We start from the raw sequence: 20,331 nt of genomic DNA on the forward strand, positions 1-20,331 counted from the left end.
CGAGTAAGTTTCATTATTGCTGTGGGAAGTGGTTCGATTTAAATTACCTAATGGTAAAATGTAATGAAATTGATTCACATTATGGTTATTTTTATTTGGTGATTTCGTATAAACAATCGAATAAATAATCACTCTATGGTCATAAGTAATTAGGTCTAATAGAAGTCTTCCACTTTCAATTCGTTCTGGACTAGTAACTCTTTATCTCCGTACTTGCGTCTGAAAAGTTCAAAAAAGAAATGAAATAAAATAAAGATGAAGCATATCAAATGCATAATTATATGTATACTTTTAACTCTGAAGGAACCAACTTACTCTAAAATCTTCCTCAACGAAACCAACAAAATATAAAAGAAAGTTGATACGAGAGCTACAGAGACTAGGAAAATAATGGTGGTCTTCTTGGATAATTCGTTATTATACAATTTAACGCTTTTAGCTTGGAGTTGACTCGAAGCGGTGCTATTTGCAGATTCATTGGTAGAGTTATGATTCAAGTCTGTATAACTTGTATTATGAGTATCATGTTGAGTATCATTATCATTTAATATCACAGTCATTGTTTGAGGTAGATTATGCATCCCTATTTCACCGATTTGTTTCTTGATCTTATTGAAAGCAGTTTGATGAGTGCCGTTCAGAAGACTTCCCAAATGTATTATAGGAGGTCCTTGAATGGACGTTCTATTCGGTCTAGATTCGGGGAATTTAACCGGAGGTGAGATATTCTTGGTGTTTTCATTGTTGACCACATTTGCAGATGAGCTTTCTGATCCAATAGCTGCTATCGACGATACATCTGTAAGAAAATGATGGAAAAAGGAATGAAATTGTTGCCAAGAGTTGAAGGATTCGATCTAAGTCTAAAAGTACTGATAAGAATATAATCCTAGCGAAAAAAATATTGGAACTGATCAGATTAAATTGATCAAAGTTTTGATCGAATTCAATTCAATAGGGGACACCTGACTTGATGGTTGATTGGATCTCCGTACATTCCTTTGATTCAATCAAATATTTATTCAGACCCAATAGCTCAAGACCTCTAATCACAATAGGGTAGACCTGATTGGATCTAACCAGGTCCAGATCCTGAGATCAGATCAGTGAACGGATGAAAGATCAGACGCAGACCCTGAGCAGCAGATCCAATTGTTTCCCAAAGTTTTTCATTCTAGATACCTATTGAGAGTTTTGTTCATCAACAGGCTGATCGTGATTTCATGTACCTATTGTCTAGTTTAAATGATCATTGATCTTCAAATTATTTCCACTCCTTATTATTTCATCCTGATTAGGTACAAATTACCAAGAAATGGATACATGAGTTGAATGAACTCTGCCATCATGTTGTTTACATCCAATTATCAAAAGTAGGAACAAAGATGGCTGACCAGGTAGGAAAGCGAAACGGAAAAGGATGCAGACAAGTCAGTCAATTTGTTGAAATGTTGATCCTCTAATGCAGAATGTTAATTTCGATGTTCAATAATTTAAAATTGGTGCTTACTTCACAAAATGAGTTTATTTTTAATCAGTGTTCTCTAACGATATCTACAGGTAAGCAGATTTAACTGGCAAAGGTACCTTTTACCTTACTTAACGCTTCATTTATCTAATTAAAAAAGTATCTAGATAAGTTTTTTTATAATTGCCATCATTATTATCACTAATTAGTGCTGAAAATTTCAGATAACTAAGTGGTGCAGAACACCTGTGGAGAAGTGTGCAAAATCTTTCAATCATTATCTTCGAAACAAATTAAGTAATTGAAGTCAATCTCAAACAATAATGAATAATCATCGTCCATCCCATCGTTTCGTCATTTCAATTCAGTAGTTAGGTATCATACGAAATTGCAAACACAGGTAGTATCTAAGCCAAGTCCATTCGAATTCAACGAACAATTCGATCATATTGTAAACTATAATCAAATTGCATTCCAGACAGTATACAGATCAGACTTGCATTTGAAGATGATTCGAAGAATAAACCTTCGTAGGTACTTATGCTAATTGTTCGAAGATAAGCTTCCAATTTTTAATAATATGAATCGTTGTTTTGCAAATAGGATCGGAATTGATCAAGCGTAGAATTTTCCATTTAATTGGTGTGATAAGAAAATCGAAACACATGATATTAAAATTTGGCCCAATTAAGAAATGAGAAGATGAAAACCACTCTGGAATTCTGACAGTTAGGTAGATGCTGATGAATATCTAATCATGGAAATTTCCCAATCTACGATGATTTGGGTAACCTTCCCATTCGATTCTATTCTTCGTGTTTACATTTTCTAAATCAAATTCCCAAGTTCGATGGAAAGTTTGTCATGGTGTTCATTTGTCACATTTTTAACGATAAATTTCAGAGCATCGAGTTACTCTGACTTCATGAAACATAATCTCCTCATTGAAGATAAGAAAAACTCGCGGTCTAACCGAAACTAACGAAAACTTATCGCTCTATTTGAACGATAATTATATTTCACCGGTGTATCGATGTACTTGAAATTGTTTACTGCAGTTTCCTGTGTCGCTCCATCTTATCACTATCAGTATACAGTGAGTTCTCAGTTTCACCCATGATGGAAATGTGAACAGAAAGGGTTATCGAAATAACGACAGACTTATCCACAAATGAGTAAAACTCCACTCCATAAATGATCACTTCTAATCATTGTTGTACGCTGAATGCATTTATAAAGTGTCATTTAAGTAATTAACTGAACCAACGTAGATACAATACCTACCTATAATCTACTTATCTACTCCTCGAATAGGAATATGGTATAATAATACGTCAAGCACGTGTTAATTTTAGTGATAGCTCACGAGCTTCTAGTGCATAGGGAACTTTAACCCAGGTATGTCAGACGGCCATTTTGTTCCTGGTTTGACGAACTTAGCATTGCAGTATATGGGAATTCGGCAAACTTTAAACGCGCATATCTTCAAAACCGTGCACTTTTACAACTTTTTCATAATAACATCTTTGAAAGAGAATTGAACGAGCTTTCCAATGGTATGCTACATGTATCAATTGAAATACATTTAATTGTTTTGAATTTTAGTCATTTTTCAGCACTTCATTTTTGGGTTAAAAATAGTTTGAAATTGTGTGAAATTCACAGCATGTGCTCTAATTCAATGATTACTTTCATTCTATGCCAGAAATTCCGTCATAAAAACCTTGAATCGAAAAATAACAATTTTTTTTCGTGAGGAACAAAATGGGAGTCTGACATACCCGGGTTACAGTACCTTACTAGTGCAGTGATTTCAGAATCGTAATTTAACTAGATAATTACCTACCTATCTACTCCATTCTTCGTTTAACAACTGAGTTATTTTTGTTCGAAAAATGATATTTTATTATCAATTCGGCGATAAATTAACTATTTTGAGCCATTTAAGCATAACGTAGAAAAATAATCCTATTTATAATCTAATAAAAATTAAATCAGTGTTTATGAAACTTCATCTTCTGTCTACTAATCCAATAGAAAGTTTATCTATTCGCTGCTTTTTTTTTTTTTTTTTTTTTTTTTAATTTTTGTTGGCACCTACGAAGGAATCTTCAATAATTTATTCATGCTTTAGTAAGTGCAATTCTTTGCATGGAATACTGAAATGTGATAAAAATAAAGAGTCCAAATCGTAGTCAAGTTTTATCTTCGGTCCTCAAAAAAAAAAAAAAAAAAAAAGATACCCCTTATCACAATATTGCATAACATGTTTCACAATTTTCATGTTCAGTAAGCTAGTAATATTTATGTTTTTCTTTATTAAAAAAATTCGTTTTCATTTTAGATATTATTTTGATGTCGTGGTTCCACGAATTTGGAGCTTCGTATTAAAATTATTCCAAAAGTATAAAAGCTTATTTTTTTTATTAAAATATGGATGAAAATATAAATTCAATTTCAAAGGTACCTATTCGAGTTCGTTATTCGGATGAGTGAATATTCAACGTAAGAATTTTCCCAAACTGCTGCAACGCAATTTATTCAATATGGATTCAAAACATGTTACCTATCTAGATACTTATTAAGTATAAGTAATCAACTATACTCTGCAATTTTTTTATTTATTCAACGACTCTTCCATCTGATTTCAGACTCATCAAGAACAAGAATCCGACGAACGATGAAAATTTCACACCTATACTCATCTCATCATATTAGTCATCAGTTCATCACAAACACCAGTTAATCCAAAATCATTCAATATCTGCCAACTAGTCCATTCCAATAAATAATTCGAAGACCTTGCAAGCTCAACATCGATCAGAAAAAAGTAAGCAAACTCCATCACACTGCAGAAAACAATACCTACCTATCTGGAAGCAAAATCCGAACTTCGAAGGCCGATATATACATTTTTCAAAATTGCATAATACGTAATAAAAACACACGACATAATATTATAAAAAATATATATAAAACAAGTTGATGGTCATACCTGCAATTAAGATCAACATCGAAATAAGTAATAACACCAGCGTTTTCACGGCTTCGCATTGTTTAACGACCACCATAGTTAGGTATAATTAATTCGGTCATGTGAATAAGATGGGACGAGAGAAACGACCGAAATTTATTTCTTTATCGCACCGCGCCGACGATGGACGAAAGAGAGAGAAAATGAAAAAAATCAAACTCGAACGTCGTTATTGATGAAATTTTGTGTATTTCGATCGCACAACAACTATAAAAAGTGGGGAAATAGTAGGTAGGGATGGGTGATAAGAATTTAAGTACTTACCTTGGAATATTATTATAATTATTAAACGTTATTTTTTTTTCAAATTGATAAGGTGACGACTCGAGTCGAGTAAGTAATGAGTAAACGTTCGGAGTAGGTATATTGGATTGGACATGGTGTAAAAATATCTCCTCGTTAGTACCATCCACTGGACGTTACGAGTTTTTAGAACGTAGGTACCCAGGAATGTTGTTTGTCTAGTTTAGATGATAATTGTTTTTAATGGAATATTTCCAGGCCTATATGAGCACGATTCATATTTTTTTATTATTAAATGTAGCAGATCGAATCGGCGAGTATCATACTAGACTGTATATATTCTAAAGTGATTGAATTCGATGTGTTTTGTTCGTAGGTTGCTGAAACTTTTACGTGGGGTTAAAAGACCTTCGAAAGAACTTACAAGAACCATAAGGTGAATACACGTTGCTCCTCGGAAATCAACTCGTAGACAACTAAACAAACATATTTATCGAGGTCCCTTTCAAGTGAGTGTATGCAACTTGATGCTTGCTAGAGTCGAAATGGTTGTCTATAATTTCCTTCTCTGGCGAAACCGAAGTCCTCGTTTGTATTGTTTTAACGCTGGATTCATCTGTGATGCTTGCGTAGGCAAGTTTACCATCGTTGGTTTAGAAACAAGTAATATTCTTAATCTTTCAGGTACAGCAAAATGGATGGAGAACGTTTTTTTGGAGAAAATTTTGGAAAAAAATTGAAGATCTCTGTTTCAAAGACCACGTACAGGATTTCTAAACTCAATTATCTGGTACTTGAGGTAAAAATACCAATTTTTTTCATCGGTGTGAAATTTTGGACTTTGAATCATCTTTTTATCAAACTTCTGCGTACAAAATTCGAAAATGTGGAACTCGAATGAAATAACAAATTGAAATGCCTCTTGTTTTATAAAATTCAAGGTCGTTTCCATTTGTACCTTTAAAACTGACGCCATTTTCTTTAATTTTCGAACCGTCGTCGTCGGTCGGTCGCGTCATCTGTAGGTCTAGGTAGAGGTACCTCCGACGATACATCTACCTAATTAATGAGTAAAACGAATCTATTAAAAAAAGAAGTCTCATTCGACTCTATTCTTAAAACTAGATAAATATTCGTACATGGTATTAGGTACAAACTTACATAAAAAGAAACTTAAAATAAAAAATAAATTAAAAAAAAAGAGAAAAATAAATAGAAAATAAACACTGAAAAAAAGTTACCCAATAAAAAAACAACCAATAAAAAAAACACTAGCACTATAGCATTGTATAAAAGATAGAAAAATATAAAATAAGGTACTTGTTTGCATTAGACGAGTATTCAAATTGGTTGAAATTTTGACAATGCTGAAATGAAGAGGGGGAAAGTGAAACCGGTTTCAAAATTCCGGTACACGAGGAGGGAAAAAAATCCATCTAAATTACTGGAAAAATCGAAAATGAAATTTTTCACTGTCCATTATTACGAGTAAGTAAAACGAAGATGAAAAAAATTTCTACTTAAGTTAATTATAACTTGTACACGCGAGTTTTTATAATAATCGGGTTTCTGTGTATCTGCGGTTTTCATCTGGTCGCCCAAGGGTCTATTAATTCATCCTGGACTAAAATTTGAGCATCTTTATAACGCCTGCGAACAAAAAATTGATAGGTGTATTAATTTACGATACCTGCGGGGTGTAATTTAGCGTACAATTAGTCGGAATAATTTTTTTCTCTGTAATCGTTGGTAAATGTAGGGGAGAGTATTACGAATTGTTAGAATTCTGATGGTTTTTTCGATGAGAAGCTTCACTTTCATTATGTATAGCGATTTATGTTTGGTAAAAAGCGTATTGCGGTTTAGGGTTTTATAGGTTTTACTTTAGCGAATAAAAGCGTGATTAACCTGAGTCGTTCGGCTCGTAATTGTGAGACCTGATGGTTTCTGAATTCTTAGTAAAGTTGAAGTTCTTCTTGTATTTAATTAATACTTGTGGTAGGTGTAAACGTAAGAGTTCACTTTTCTATAAAAATTAAACGTTTATCATTAGTAAGTGATTAGGTAAGAGGGTTTTCGTATAATCTCCCCTACACGGTATGATTAGAGGAAGAGGTATTTCTACTCATTGGAAATCTTAATACGAGTAATCTAGGTTTGGTATATACGTAGCTTTGATACCTACCTACCTACTTCATTTCTTCATTTTTATTTTTCAGAGTTTATAAATTCAGAAATCGATTGATTTCAAATTTTATTTTGCATGCAAGAATATTGAAGAAATTCGTTTTTTCATGGATTTTATCTCAAAAATTTGATGAAACAATTCTAGTCTTCGTCGTAGCAGGATGTTTTGGCTGAAAGTCAAAATTTGCTATTTCCTTAAGAACTTGTAAATTTTTTAGGATTCAAAATTTTTAAAAAAACTTTCATATTTTATTGCTGCAATTTTTAGTTTTTTACAAAACAAGAAGAGTTGAATTTTCCATACTCAGAGATGTAAAAATCGCTTAAAAAGAGTAATTTTTCAAAGCTGCAAAAAAAAAGAAGCTAAAACTTGAACTAAAATATTACACAAGCTGAAAATTGAAAAATGAAAACCAAAAATTGATTTCAGTTTTTTTTTAAATTCAGTTTTGGTCTTTTTGATTTCAGATTCAATTCAATTTTCAATTCTGATGTTTCAAGTTTTGATTTTCAGAATTTGGCCGTTTCAATTTCCGTTTTCAAAATTTCAGTTCTGACTTTTTGGTGTTTCAATTCTTAGAGTCATGAAAGTTTTTACCTTTTTAAATTTCAGTTTTCAAAATCTTTGTTTTGGTGGTTTCAATTTTAGTTTTAATGTGTTTGGCTTCAGTTTTCAGGGTCATCAGCTGGGCTTTTTGATTTCAGTTTCAGTTCCAAGGTCATCAGACTAGCATTAAGGTTTCAAAGTTTTTGGTTTCATATTTTTCAATTTTTTCAATTGACAGCTCTCAATTTTGGTTTTCTTGATATTTTAGTTTAGTTTAAGTTTTCACATTTTCGGTTCAAGACCTTCAACTTTTTAAATTTTCATGTTGAAATTTTCATGTTTGACTGCTTCGGTTTCCTTTTTTATGATTTCTATTTTGACGCTATCGAGTTAAAATTTTTAGAGTCCTGAATTCTGAAAGTCTCAACTTTTTTTAATTAAAGTTTTCAGAATTTTAGCTTTGGCCTTTTTTGATTTTGAATTCTGTTTTTGGGATTTCAGTTTCTATTGGTGGTTTCAATTTCAAAGTTTTTGGTTTTGAATGTTTAATTTTTTTTTCAGTCAAGGACTTTTTAGTTGCAGTTTTTAGAATTTCAGTTTTGGGGGTTTGAAATTTTGGTATTTTAAATTGAAATTTTCACGTTTGGTTGTTTCAGTTTCCGTTTTCACGATTTTGGTTTGGACTTTCTCAGTTTTTTGTTTTTAATAGAGTCATTATATAATAGGCTAGATAACTGTTTCAATCTGATTTTTTAGAATTTTAGCTTTGACTTATTTACTTTCAGTTTTTGTTTTTTGGATTTCAGGTTTGACTTTCTTGATTTCAGATTTCAGTTTTCAGGGCAATTTTACAGCCTCAATTTTGGGAATTTCGGTTTGGACTTTTCTAATTTCTGGTTTAACCTCCTAATTTCCAGTTTTTTATTCTGACACATTAGTCTTGACCTTCTGAATTTCTGTTTCCAGAATCTTAGCTTCGGATTTTTCAATTTCAATTTCAATTTTTGAGATTTCAGTTTTGACTTTTTTGGTTTCAGTTTTGGCCTTTCCAATTCAAGTTTGAAGGTCATTAGACAAGCTTTCAAAGTCTCAAGGGTTTCTGAATTTGTTATTTTAAATTTCAAAGTTTTTGCCTTTAGATTTTTCAATTTCAGTCTTCCCATTTAAGCTTTTTCAATTTTTTTAGTTTGAGTTTTTGCATTTTCCCCCAAGATTTCTTATTTTAGTTTCAGTTTTTGGAATTCAAGTTGGGAGGGTTGTCTGGTAAATTACTGCGGTAAATGTTGGTAAATTGTTGGGGTTATTTTTGATAAATTGGTAAATTTTGGTAAATTGGTAAATTTTGGTAAATTGGTAAATTTTGGTAAATTGGTAAATTTTGGTAAATTGGTAAAAACCTTTGGCAGTAAATTACTGGGGTAATTAAAAAAGTCGGTAAAAAATTGGTAAATTAGTGAGAAAATGTTTTTTCTGGTAAATTACCGAAGTAAATGTTGGTAAATTGCTGGGGTAATTTTTGGTAAATTGGAAAATTGGTAAATTAGTGAGTAATGTCTGCTAAATTACTAAGGTAAATGTTGGTAAATTGCTGGAGTTATTTTTGGTAAATTGGTAAATTTTTGTAAATTGGTAAATGTTGGTAAATTGGTAAATAGGTAAATTTTTAGTAAATTGGTAAATTTTGTAAAATTGGTAAATTTTGTAAAATTGGTAAATTTTGGTAAATTGGTAAATTTTGTAAAATTGGTAAATTTTGGTAAATTGGTAAATTTTGTAAAATTGGTAAATTTTGGTAAATTGGTAAATTTTGGTAAATTGGTAAATTTTGGTAAATTGGTAAATTTTGGTAAATTGGTAAATTTTGGCAAATTTTGGTAAATTGGTAAATTGGTGAATTTTGGTAAATTGGTAAATTTTGGTAAATAGGTAAATTGTGGTACATTTTGGTAAATTGGTAAATGTTGGCAAATTTCGGTCGGTAAATTGGTAAATTGGTGAATTTTAGTAAATTGGTGAATTTTAGTAAATTGGTGAATTTTAGTAAATTGGTGAATTTTAGTAAATTGGTAAATTTTAGTAAATTTGGTAAATTTTGGTAAATTGGTAAATTTTGGTAAATTGGTAAATTTTGGTAAATTGGTAAATTTTGATAAATTATTGGTCAATTTTGAGGTAATGTTTGGTAAATTACTGAGGTAAATGTTATAAATTGCTGGGGTTATTTTTGGTAAATTGGTAAATTTTTGTAGCAAAGTCGGTTAATCTTGCGAACTGCGCAAGATGTTTTTTTTTGGTCAATTTCCATATTTTTACTTTTGAATTTTTCGATTTCAGTTTCAATTCTTGAGATTTCAATTTTGAATTTTGAACTTTAATTCCTAAAGGTTTCAGTTGTGTAATTTTCAATACCAAAATTTTTCAGTTCTAGCCTTTGTGATTTAAATTTTGGGCTTTTTAATTTCAGTTTTAGGCTTTTTGAATTAAATTTAGAACTTTGTATTTCAATTTTCAGGTTCTTGGTTGTTTTTTTTTTTTTGCAATCTTTTCAGTTTTTAGAATTTTATGTACTTCTGTCTTCTTTAATTTCGCTTTACATTTTCTAAATTTCAGGTTCCTTTTTTTCAATTTCAGTTGTGGTCTTTCCAGTGACAATTTCCATGATCTAAAGTGGTTCTTCATGCGACGAATTTGAAACATTACATGCTATGAAGCCAATTTACTCTCAACCATTTAGGTAAGTACTTGAAAATATGACCCAATTTTTCCTCTGTCGTTTAATGCGCCTATTATCTTGAATTATATGCAACTCCTCGTACGCGTGAATATTTCCAGAATCCTGAAATTTTGCCTGAATATCATACTAACGCAACCCTTCTTGTTCAGAGCGCACAAATTATCCACAAATCCGCCAATAAACAATAATACATATAATTATGTAGGTATAGGTACGTATACATTAATTTAAAATTGAATTGTTCAAAATCTTTTGAACAAAGTATACTTACGCGAATTGTAATTTTCTGTACAGGAAAGCGATGTACGTCAGCAATACCAAAATCACTATCAAAAGCATCGGCACCGTAATCGACCTGGTCGAGTCATCCTGAAGAACTTCCGTATTTGTATTATTATTACCGCTGTCAGTAGCTCTATTTTGAGAACAACTGCAGTTTTTCGAACCCTCCGCTGTAATATTCTCTTTTTTTTGACTCGTTGCCGCAGATTCCTGCGCGTTGGTTTTATTTTTAGCTTCCATAATTTCTTCTTGGGTGCTGTTATAGTATAATAAACCTCTGATTTCATCGCTAGTGAGGATCATCATTCTAATATGATCTACGAAGATATCATTCAACTCTCTGAATCTGGCCCGCAACTTTTGGTGATGTTTACCGGTGTATTTCGGATCGTGATGCAGTACTGTGCCCCAGTAAGCTTTGGCGACATCCGGCCAACAAAGCTTCGTTGAGTTGAATATGCTGTTGTTGTAATCTATCACCGGTGGGTCCATTTCGTTTAGTGATGCGTTTGGAAATATTCGAGGGGGATTTGGTGGACTCGATTCGGAACAGTATTTCTTCGGATACGGATGAGATGTGTTGTTTGGGTTGCCTATACCTAATTTACAAAAAAAAAAAAAAAAAATTATTTAGAAAACGTTCGAGAAAAATGCAGTTCTACTTCAATGATTTCGCAGCGATTTATTTGACAACAAGTTGGATAATTCTTGCGTTACTCTTTATGAAATTTTAAAATATCTGTAATGCAATGTTTTTTTGAGCCACACATTTTGCAACAAGGGTGCTAATTTTTTAAGTATTCGCATAGGTTTCTGCGAATTTCTTTCAAGTTTTCTAAAACGTTTTCATAAAACTGGACAATTTTCGTAAAGTTTTCATTATTCTTGAACAGAATTAAAATTTATTTCAAAGTTTTAACTTGTAAGGAAACATTTTTCAACAAATTTCATGACATTTCTGGAGCGTTCTTGGCACAATTTTGCAAACTTGCAACTTTTAACGAAGTTTTTGATCATTTTTGTCACATTTTTTTTTAAAATGAAAGTCTGAAATAGTAATTAAGGGTATTTTTCCACAACTTTTTAAAATGTTTTAAAAAAATTGTCTACGATTATTATACTGGTTTAATTTTTTGCATTGGTTGGGATTTTTTAAAAATCAATTTTCAGATATTTTCAACAGAATTCGAAGCTTTTTTCAAAATTTTTGCGAATTTTTAAGAACTTTTTCAAAAACCTGAAGTACTATTTCAGTTCATTTCTATTATTCAATTTTTTTTTTATTTTAAAAAAGGTAGAATGTTTAGTGTTTTTTAAGTCGTATCTGTCAATTTTTTATAGTTTTTCGGTCATTTTGAGGAAAATTTTCGATAATTTTCAATGTTTGGTAAACTAATGCGATGAAGTATTGGTCATTTGTTGTTTCAAATTTCTTTTGAGCCAAACGGAATTTTTTCTTAAATTTTGAACTTTATTTACATCAATTTTCTTTCTTTTTTTTTTTTATAAAATTTTAAATGGTTACTGAAATTTTATTCACCAGATTTTCAAAACTTTTGAACCAAGTTATTTCTCGTGGATGTTTTATCAAGTTTTTAAAATGCTTTCAAATGGTCTCTTGACTTTGAACTAGAGTTCAATGTAAATTTTCAAAAACTTCTTCATCATCCAATTTTTAGAAAATTCAAAAATTTTCATTTTTTCAAAATTTTGAATCAATTAGGTATGCTGTTTTTATAAAAATTTTCATTATTTCCTTCAAATTTTGAAGTATTTTTGAAGTTTTTGCGAACATGAATTTTGATTAATTTCTTAATTTTAAACAATTTTGTTTTTTTCCAAATTTGAACTTTCCTGAAGGTTTTTTTATTTTTGAACGAAACGTGGTGAATATTTTCATTTTTAATTAACTTTTTTCGCACTTTTGGTCCAATTTCCAAAAATTTCATCGTTTTCATTCATTTTTTTTTTAATTTGGAAATATTTTTGAAGTTTTTGTATTTTTGAGTAATGTTTTATGAAATTTTCAAAAAATTTCCACAGCTTTTGTTTTTTTTGGGTGTTTGTAATTACTTGATTATTACACCCGTCGTCGTCGTGTGAGATTTAAATCGAGTTGATAAGGTCAAGTTTTTTAATTAGGTCTAAGAATTTTTTAATTTCGGAAGGGTCGTCTGGTGTGAATAAGGATCTTTCATCTATTTGTAGGGATAGTCTGTGCTGATGTAAGAAGGGACAGTGAAATAGTAAGCGTTGGACAGATATAAGTTCTGACAGGCAGAACTGACATGTGGGTTTTGGGGCCTTTTCATAGAGGTGATTGTGTGTGATTTTTGTGTGGCCAATTCTCAATCTGGTTATAATTATTTCTTCAAGTCTGTTCAAGTGGGAGAGGTTTTTCCAAGGATGGACTGATTTTTAATGTTGATAGAGCTTGTTTGTGGTTTGCAGGGACCAAAAGTTTTGCCATTTCTTAAGTGTGCTTTGGGTGAAGATAGATTTGAGGTCATCAGCTGTGATAAATATAAGGGGAGAAAGGGTGGTGGCAGATTTTGCATTAATATCTACAATTTCATTTCCTAAGATTCCAACGTGGCTGGGCACATACATAAACTGTATGAAGAAGTTTGAATTTTGTAAGTCAAATAGAGTTTTATGAATATTTTGAATTAGAAGGTGATCGGAAAAAAGATTTTGGATAGCAGTTAGTGAGCTGAGGGAATCACTTTGAGTTAAGAAGGACTTATTTTCTGATTCATAAGTGAGTATATCACTGAGACAGTGGAAAATAGCTGTGAGTTCGGCAGTGTAGATTGAAGAACAGTTATGGATTTTAAAATTTGAAATTCTATCATTTATAGAGTAGGCATATCCTGTGTGAAGTGTTGGTATTTTTGATCCATCTGTAAAGCAAAAGTTGAATTTTTTGTATTCTGATAACAGTTCAAGATAGTTCTGTTTTATAACTAATGGAGAGTGGCTATTTTTTGAGTAGTTAATTAGCTGTAGATTGACTTGAGGAGGCTTTAGAAGCCAAGGGGGGTATAATATTGGTTTTTGGATGAGAGTTTTAGGATTGATTTGAAGATCATTCAACATTGTGATGAAATTAGAAATGGGTCCTTCTATATGGTCAAAATGTTGGGGGTTTGGTGGGTTAATTGAGTTTTAGAGTGGATGGGAAGGGTTGGTGGATGCATTTGAGATGAATTTGTTTGTTATGAGAGTTCTTCTAAAATCTGGGGGTAATTTTGCTGCTTCACAATAAATGCTATCTATTGGAGAGGAATAGAGGGCTCCTATACAGATCCTTAGGGCTGAATTTTGAATTGTTTTTAGGATATTTGAAGTTTTATTTGAGATATTTGCAAAACATAGCCTTCCATACTCAATTTTACTACGAATTAGAGATTTATATAAGTGAAGTAGGAGTTTGCGAGAAGGATTATACTTAGTATTTTTGATCATTTTCAACAGATTTAGGCTTGTCATGAGATCTGATTTTACTTTTAGGAAATGAGGAGTCCAATTTAGTTTTCTATCAAAAGTTAAGCCAAGAAATTTAGTACAGTGGTTTTGAATTCTACAGAGTGTCCTTTGAAGTTGAGAATGAGATCTGGAGGAATCTTTTTTTTTTTTTTTGGTGAAAAGTATACAGTGAGTTTTTAACTCTGAGAAGGTTATGGTTAGACCATTAGAATCTGCCCATGATTCAATTTTTTCAAGGGTTTCTTGGATTACATGAAGAGCTAGTTGAATATTATTTGAACAAAAGGAAATTTTTATATCATCAGCAAAGATTCTCAGAGAAATGGGTCTAGAAACAACATTGGAAATGTCATCAATCAAAAGTATAAATAAAACTGTGCTAAGAAACTGAACTTTGGGGGACTCCGTTTTCAATTTCAAAAAATTCTGAGTATGTATTGTTAACTCTCACTCTAAAAGTATGGTTTGTTAAGAAATTTTGAATAAAGTAGACTAAATGTCCTCTAATTCCAATGGAATGTAATTTTTGGAGAATTTTATAACGCCAGGCTTTATTAAATGCTTTTTCAAGATCAAAAAAGACTGAAAGAACACTTTCTTTATTCTGGAAGGCTGAACTTATTTCTTTTTGGAGTGGTCTAGGGAATCAGGGTGATTACCGGACATTTTCCTGAATCCACTTCCCTGAAAGACGTTTTCCCAAATGTCAAAATCCCGATTTTTTTAATCCCGAATCCGTTTCCCCGAAAGACCTACACCCGAAAATTGAGTTAATAAAATTGTTTATTTTCTCTCGGACCTCTCAGCAATTTAGTAACTTCTCTTAAAATCATATGTTCTCCTGTCTGGACTCTCAAAATCATTGACCTGTCCATCTGGCTTGAAAAGGTCGTTTGTCTATCAGTCTTCTCAAGGTCATTGGCCCGTATGTTCAACCTCTCAAGGTCGTCAGTCTTCCTGCCATGCCACATACAAGATCTCTGAACTGTCTCCATAGTTTTGCATGGTCGTCTGTCTGGCTTCCCAAAGGTGCCCATCTGGCCTATTAAAGTCTTTGATCCATCTGTCTGATCTCTCAATACGTTTTGGTTCCATCTGTATTCATCTTCGATTTCACATATATGTATTCTTGCAACAATAATTTCCTGTCACTGATGGCCATTTTTTTATACTTGTAGAATATTCAATTTTCATATGAGTAACCTGAGGTGCTTACATGGTATAGGTGGGTAATTCTCAAAAAAAGTTTAAAAATCATGTAACCGGTGGCTTACTTGAATACTATTGACAATTGAAATTTTTTTTCAGTGGTATTGTGTAGATACCAACTCGGGCATCACGTGCATATAGTTTAACAGCCCCCAACCTCCCCTCCACTATGGGTCAAGTCCCCCCAAACCCTGAAAACTCCATCGTCGTGGCCTGTAACCACTTAAAATTTAAAAGTACAGTTTGGTATTTCGTCGTGGCTATCATGATTTTTTTGTCCACGGCGAAGGAAAGTAGGTACCTACCTTATCATGTTTGAATACTCCCATTAAAATGTACCTGGTACCTACTTGATGAACTTTTTGTGAGCTAAAGCTACTAATAACTGCTCCAGTTATACCTATACCTACCCAAAAGTAGTGAACAGCCTTTTTTTTCAACATGTGACACCAATTTTTTAAAGCCCCTCCCCCCGCCCCTATTGAAGATGACTTGGGCCTGAAGTCATTTTTGGGGTCCTGGGTATGCCTAGAATCAAGTCCCGTTTGAAAAAAATTCAAAAAAAGGTTTTCATTTTCGAAAAAGTTTAGTACTGAAATTTAAACTTTTTTTGAGAATTACCCAGGTACCTATTACACCTGATACATCGAGGCATTTGGGATGTAGGCATTCGGGTTACAGGCATTTGGGATATGGGCATTTGGGATTTCGGACGTTTGAGTTACTGGTTTGGGTACAGGACATTTGGGTAAATGGATTAGGGTAAATGGATTCGGGAATACACAAATCGGGATTTTGTCATTTTGGGAAAACGTCTTTCAGGGAAGTGGATTCTGGAAAATGTCCGGTAATCACCCTAGACGGTAACCATCTAGGGTAGATCTTTTCTTTCTGAAACCACTCTGATAAATGCTAAGAGAGTTTGAGGAATCAATATACCAATTAAGACGTTTGATAACCATTTTTTCAAGTATTTTGCTAGGAACTGAAGTTAAGGAGATGGGGCGATAACTAGATGCAAGATTTGGGTTTTTATCGGGTTTTAATATTGGAATGATTGTTGCAGTATTCCACATTTTTGGAAAGGAATCAGAAGTCCAAATTTTGTTATATAACTGAAGTAAGTCTTCTTTTCCAGTGTCTGAAAGGTACTTTAACATGTGAGGGTGAATTTCATCAGGTCCAGGGGATGAATCTTTAATGTTGTAGTTTAGACAATGATTTAGCTCTTCAAGAGAAAAAAGAGAGTTGTATGGTTCTAGATTTTCAGATAAAAAGTCTAATGGGGTGGATTTAATTTGTGTTTTTACGTTTTTAGTGTTTGGAAAGCAGGGCTATAAGAGACAGTTGCAGAAGCTTTTGCAAAGGATCTAGCTAAGGTGTTTGCAATGGCATCTATTGAGTTTATTTCAGTGTTGCCATCTACTAAGTACATAGGATATTTCAGTAGGTATATAACTTCCATTAAGGATTTGAACTTTTTTCCACATTTCTTTTGTAGTTATGCTTTGAGTGATGCTCAACATGAAATTATTCCAACTTTCTCTTTGTTTGGATAAGTTGATTTGGCGAGCAATAGCTCTTTTTTTCTTAAAATCAATGAGGTTGTCAAGAGTGCGATTTTTTTGGTACTTTTTTAATGATCTTTTTCTATCTTGGATTGCAGTTTTTAGTTCATGACATTGACTACAGTGCTGGGCCGCTCAAGGTTTTTTGCGCTCGCGCTCCGCTCACGCTCACGCAGTGTTGCGGAGCGGAATGAATTTCGTTCCGGGTTCAGGGTTCAGCTCCAGCATGAAAAATAATTCTGTTCCGGTTTCCTATATCGTTCCACTCCGCTTAAAAATATCGTTCCGTTCCGGTTTAGCGTTCCGTTCCGCTCCGATTTTTCTTTTTTGTTTTAGAGAAGGTTGCATACAAAGTACATCAGAATTTTCATGTTCTGAGCAAAAATTGACGTTGAAAATGTTGAAATACCCGAAATTTAAAAAAAATGGTTGAATTAGGAGCGTTTTAATGTTTTAAAGTCCATCTCACATGAGAAATTTGAATTTTGATCGCTGAAAATTGCAGCTTTGTTCCAAAAGTACATTGTATATGGTCTTTTTCATGTCATTTACCATGTCTTTTTATAATTTTCTAGTTTATTGAGGTAAAATTTCAGCAAAAACACCTTTTGTTCACACTATAATCTTGCAAATCGTTCATTAAAGGTCAAAAAATTTTGTTAGGTCGGAGCTTTAAAAACCCAAATTTTTATTCCGGTTCGGTTCCGGTTTCGCTCCTGTATATTTTTTGAAAGTTGCTCCAGGTTCCGTTCCGCTCCGCCTAAATTCTCCCAAAAGTTAGGGGTTTAGCGTTCCGGTTCGTTCCAGTTCAGTTCCGCTCCGCAACACTGCGCCAAATTCATAACGCTCGCGCTCGCGCTCCGCTCAGTGTGTTCATTTTAGCGCTCCCGCTCACTGTTGCGCTCAAGTTGTGTGAGCGCACGCTCAAATGTGCTCACGCTCATATATGCAATGTGCTCATTTTTTGATTTTTTTTTCAAATTTTAATGTAAACTACTCCTCGTAATAAGTACTAAAATGTAAAAAGCTGAAACAGAAACGAGAAACGCAGGATTCAAGTGAAAAAATGCCAACTTTTTCTGGCTTTTAGAAAAGAATTTTGAGCGGCCTGAGCGCAGAAAAAGAGCGCGCTCAACATGAATTGTACGCTCACGCTCACCACTCCGCTCTAAGGTGTAAATCATGCGCTCGCGCTCGCGCTCCCGCTCACTAAAAATCCCTGAGCGCACCATGAGCGCGCGCTCATGAGCGCTGAGCGGCCCATCACTGCGATTGACACCACCATGGGACAGATTTTTTGGGAACTTTTGTAGAAGTTTTTGGAATGGTTTCTTCAGCTGCTTGGACAATAGAAGTTGTGAAATATGCAACTATAGTGTCCAGATCATCTGGTGTAAAGTCAATTAGGAGAACTTTTTTGTTGAAGTGTGACCAGTTTACATTGTTTAGATTTAGATTTGGAATCTATTTGGGACATTTTTCATGGGTGGGTTTCTGAGTTTGAAGAGGGATGTTGATGCTAATTGGGAAGTGGTCACTATAATAAAGTTCATCAAGGGGGTTCCAGTTCAAAAGATGGGAGATGTTTGGGGAACAAAAAGCTAAATCAATGTTTGAGTAGGTATTATTAGAAATGTTAAAGTGAGTGTGTTTTGACTCATTCAGAAGGAAAAGTATCATTTTTCAGGAGAAATTTGTCAATTACATTACCTCTATTATTTGTGATACTTGATCCCCAGGTTTTGGAGTGGCCATTAAAATCCCCTACAACAATATAAGGTCTTGGTATTTGGGCCAAAAGTTGATCTAATTTTATGTCCTGGTGAGGAGGGATGTAAACATTACAGACAGATATTTGTGACTTGTAGAAATTTAGAGCCTCATAGGTGTTATAATTCAAAATTTACTTTTTTGAATTTCCAACTTGAAATAGATATTTTTGAAGTTTTTTAAAATGATTCTTGAACAAAGTTTAATGAATGGGTTTTGTAAGTTCATTTTTTTGCAATTCAAACGTTTTGTTGAAAGTTCAAACGATTTACTTTTTTGAATTTTGAAGTTTTTTTCATATTTTTTTCAAACAATTTTTCTAGTTTACCTTCTTTGCATTTCGCTCTTTTTTCATTTTTTCAAATTTTGAAGGTTTTTGAAGTTTTTTATAATTTTTGAACAGAACCTGAATAAAAATATTCGATAATTTTTTGCCCATTTCATTTCACTTTTTTTGAACTTTGCTCATTCGTTTAACGTTTTTCACATTTCATGATTTTGAAGAAAATTGAACAACAAAAAATATATATATACCTATACCTACTTAGACATTTTTTACTCGTTTTAATTTAATTTTTCAAAATTCTCAAAATTTTTTTGAAAAATTCGAATGATTTACATTTTTTAAATACTTTTGATTTGAAGTTTTTGTTTGGACTTTTCACTTTTTTTGTTGCTTTTACCCTTTTAAAATGTAGTTTTTGACATTTCAAATTCTATAAAAATTTTAAATTCCTTTTTTGAAAAAGGCAAATTTTACAATTTGTTTTTGGATAATTTGAATCATTTTTGTCAGCAATTTTTGTTGCTTTTCAAAATACCTATATTTTATGGCAATTATAGGTAAGTATAAACACCCTAAATCAAAAAACAATTTGTAAAATATTCAAGTGTATCTCAAATTTAGAAAAAAAAGAAAAATTTTCTAAAAAATACCGAAAAACTTTTGAAAAATTCAAACTGATGAAATTATTTTAGCTTTTTAATGTGTAAATAAAAGTAAGAATAATATGATTCTTGGGCCTTTTATGCTTAAAAATAATGAATCGAACATGTTTCTAATTCAGCTGTTACAATAAGAGCTACAATATTCCAAAAGTTCACGATTCATTCGCAAATTTCAACCGGAAATTTGATATCATTATTGAAAAAGCAAAAACTACATATATAGGCAACACTTTCGAAGCTTCCAAAGACACATTACAGCCAATCACATCGTCCATCGATTGAAAAAACTAATCAATTAAAATTAAAATTCAACCAATCAGGTACTCACCCGAGCAAACGTGAATGAAGAAAATGATCCCAAAACTCAAAACCGTCCTCGCGATGATTTTATTTGCAGAACCCATTTTTCGAACGATTGAAATTCATATGAACATGTAATCCTTGCATTTGTAAACGTGTTTAAAAATTATTTTCCGCGCATTTGACGACGTCACTCGTTGAAAAAAGCGCACTTTCGCCACTCAAAAAGCTCAAAGTAGCTCGGGAAAAAAAAGAAGGAGTCTCAATAATCGGCGGAACGAATCTATGAACGATGAGAGCGGTATTCAAAGACGCATATCAAACGACGATTAACAAGGTAGCCGAGTTTTGTGTAATTTAAATTACGTTGCTTGCATTTCAGAGTAGCGTGTGGTGCTGATCATCGCATAGTCCGAGTAGATACATAGAGAAGAGAATATACCAGTTACACTCATACATACACACAGCACAGCACAGCACAGCACACAGAGTGGACGGAGGTTAAATGTACGGTACGAGTACGATGACCATTCGCATGTCTGTGGTCTACCC

General features: G+C 32.7%; 2 protein-coding genes and 2 long non-coding RNA genes across 8 annotated transcripts; 2 read left to right on the forward strand and 2 right to left on the reverse strand.

Moving 5' to 3' along the window:
* Positions 1 to 73: 73 nt before the first annotated feature.
* LOC135848491 (uncharacterized) lies at positions 74 to 4,689 on the reverse strand. The gene is made up of 3 exons (XM_065368406.1): positions 4,464 to 4,689; positions 316 to 799; positions 74 to 219 (listed from the first exon to the last, which is right to left on the reverse strand). Exons 1-3 carry the CDS (start codon positions 4,537 to 4,539, stop codon positions 156 to 158), a joined length of 624 nt encoding a protein of 207 aa, XP_065224478.1. The 5' UTR covers positions 4,540 to 4,689; the 3' UTR covers positions 74 to 155.
* On the forward strand, positions 1,383 to 2,195 carry LOC135848496 (uncharacterized). The gene is made up of 3 exons (XR_010559364.1): positions 1,383 to 1,560; positions 1,693 to 1,868; positions 1,947 to 2,195. It is a non-coding gene; the product is annotated as an uncharacterized LOC135848496 (long non-coding RNA).
* On the forward strand, positions 3,808 to 10,640 carry LOC135848494 (uncharacterized). 4 transcript variants are annotated; one of them, XR_010559358.1, is made up of 7 exons: positions 3,808 to 3,931; positions 4,120 to 4,298; positions 5,122 to 5,254; positions 5,430 to 5,544; positions 10,090 to 10,213; positions 10,312 to 10,424; positions 10,508 to 10,640. It is a non-coding gene; the product is annotated as an uncharacterized LOC135848494 (long non-coding RNA). The 4 variants fall into 4 exon arrangements; XR_010559357.1 differs by having other exon boundaries at positions 3,812 to 3,973; XR_010559359.1 differs by having other exon boundaries at positions 3,812 to 3,973; positions 10,111 to 10,213.
* LOC135848489 (uncharacterized) lies at positions 5,826 to 20,257 on the reverse strand. 2 transcript variants are annotated; one of them, XR_010559356.1, is made up of 4 exons: positions 19,808 to 20,257; positions 10,485 to 11,094; positions 6,654 to 6,771; positions 5,826 to 6,395 (listed from the first exon to the last, which is right to left on the reverse strand). XR_010559356.1 is itself a non-coding variant. In XM_065368405.1 (3 exons), the coding sequence occupies exons 1-3, from the start codon at positions 19,881 to 19,883 to the stop codon at positions 6,332 to 6,334; spliced, it is 750 nt and encodes a 249-aa protein (XP_065224477.1). In that variant the 5' UTR covers positions 19,884 to 20,257; the 3' UTR covers positions 5,826 to 6,331. The 2 variants fall into 2 exon arrangements, 1 of the variants encoding a protein (XP_065224477.1); XM_065368405.1 differs by lacking the exon at positions 6,654 to 6,771.
* Positions 20,258 to 20,331: the final 74 nt, after the last annotated feature.

This window comes from Planococcus citri, chromosome 5 (assembly GCF_950023065.1).
Source record: "Planococcus citri chromosome 5, ihPlaCitr1.1, whole genome shotgun sequence".
Classification (NCBI taxonomy): Eukaryota; Metazoa; Arthropoda; class Insecta; order Hemiptera; family Pseudococcidae; genus Planococcus; species Planococcus citri.

What these genes read in the sequence shown, in the direction of transcription:
- LOC135848491 (XM_065368406.1), bottom strand. Translation starts at nt 4,539, where the DNA reads ATGGTGGTCGTTAAACAATGCGAAGCCGTGAAAACGCTGGTGTTATTA. An exon ending in GATGTTGATCTTAATTGCAG is followed by an intron (nt 800 to 4,463) that starts GTATGACCATCA and finishes ATTTTCTTACAG; the next exon opens with ATGTATCGTCGATAGCAGCT. An exon ending in TCGTTGAGGAAGATTTTAGA is followed by an intron (nt 220 to 315) that starts GTAAGTTGGTTC and finishes TGAACTTTTCAG; the next exon opens with ACGCAAGTACGGAGATAAAG.
- LOC135848489 (XM_065368405.1), bottom strand. Translation starts at nt 19,883, where the DNA reads ATGGGTTCTGCAAATAAAATCATCGCGAGGACGGTTTTGAGTTTTGGG. An exon ending in CTTCATTCACGTTTGCTCGG is followed by an intron (nt 11,095 to 19,807) that starts GTGAGTACCTGA and finishes TTTGTAAATTAG; the next exon opens with GTATAGGCAACCCAAACAAC. An exon ending in TACAGAAAATTACAATTCGC is followed by an intron (nt 6,396 to 10,484) that starts GTAAGTATACTT and finishes TTTTGTTCGCAG; the next exon opens with GCGTTATAAAGATGCTCAAA.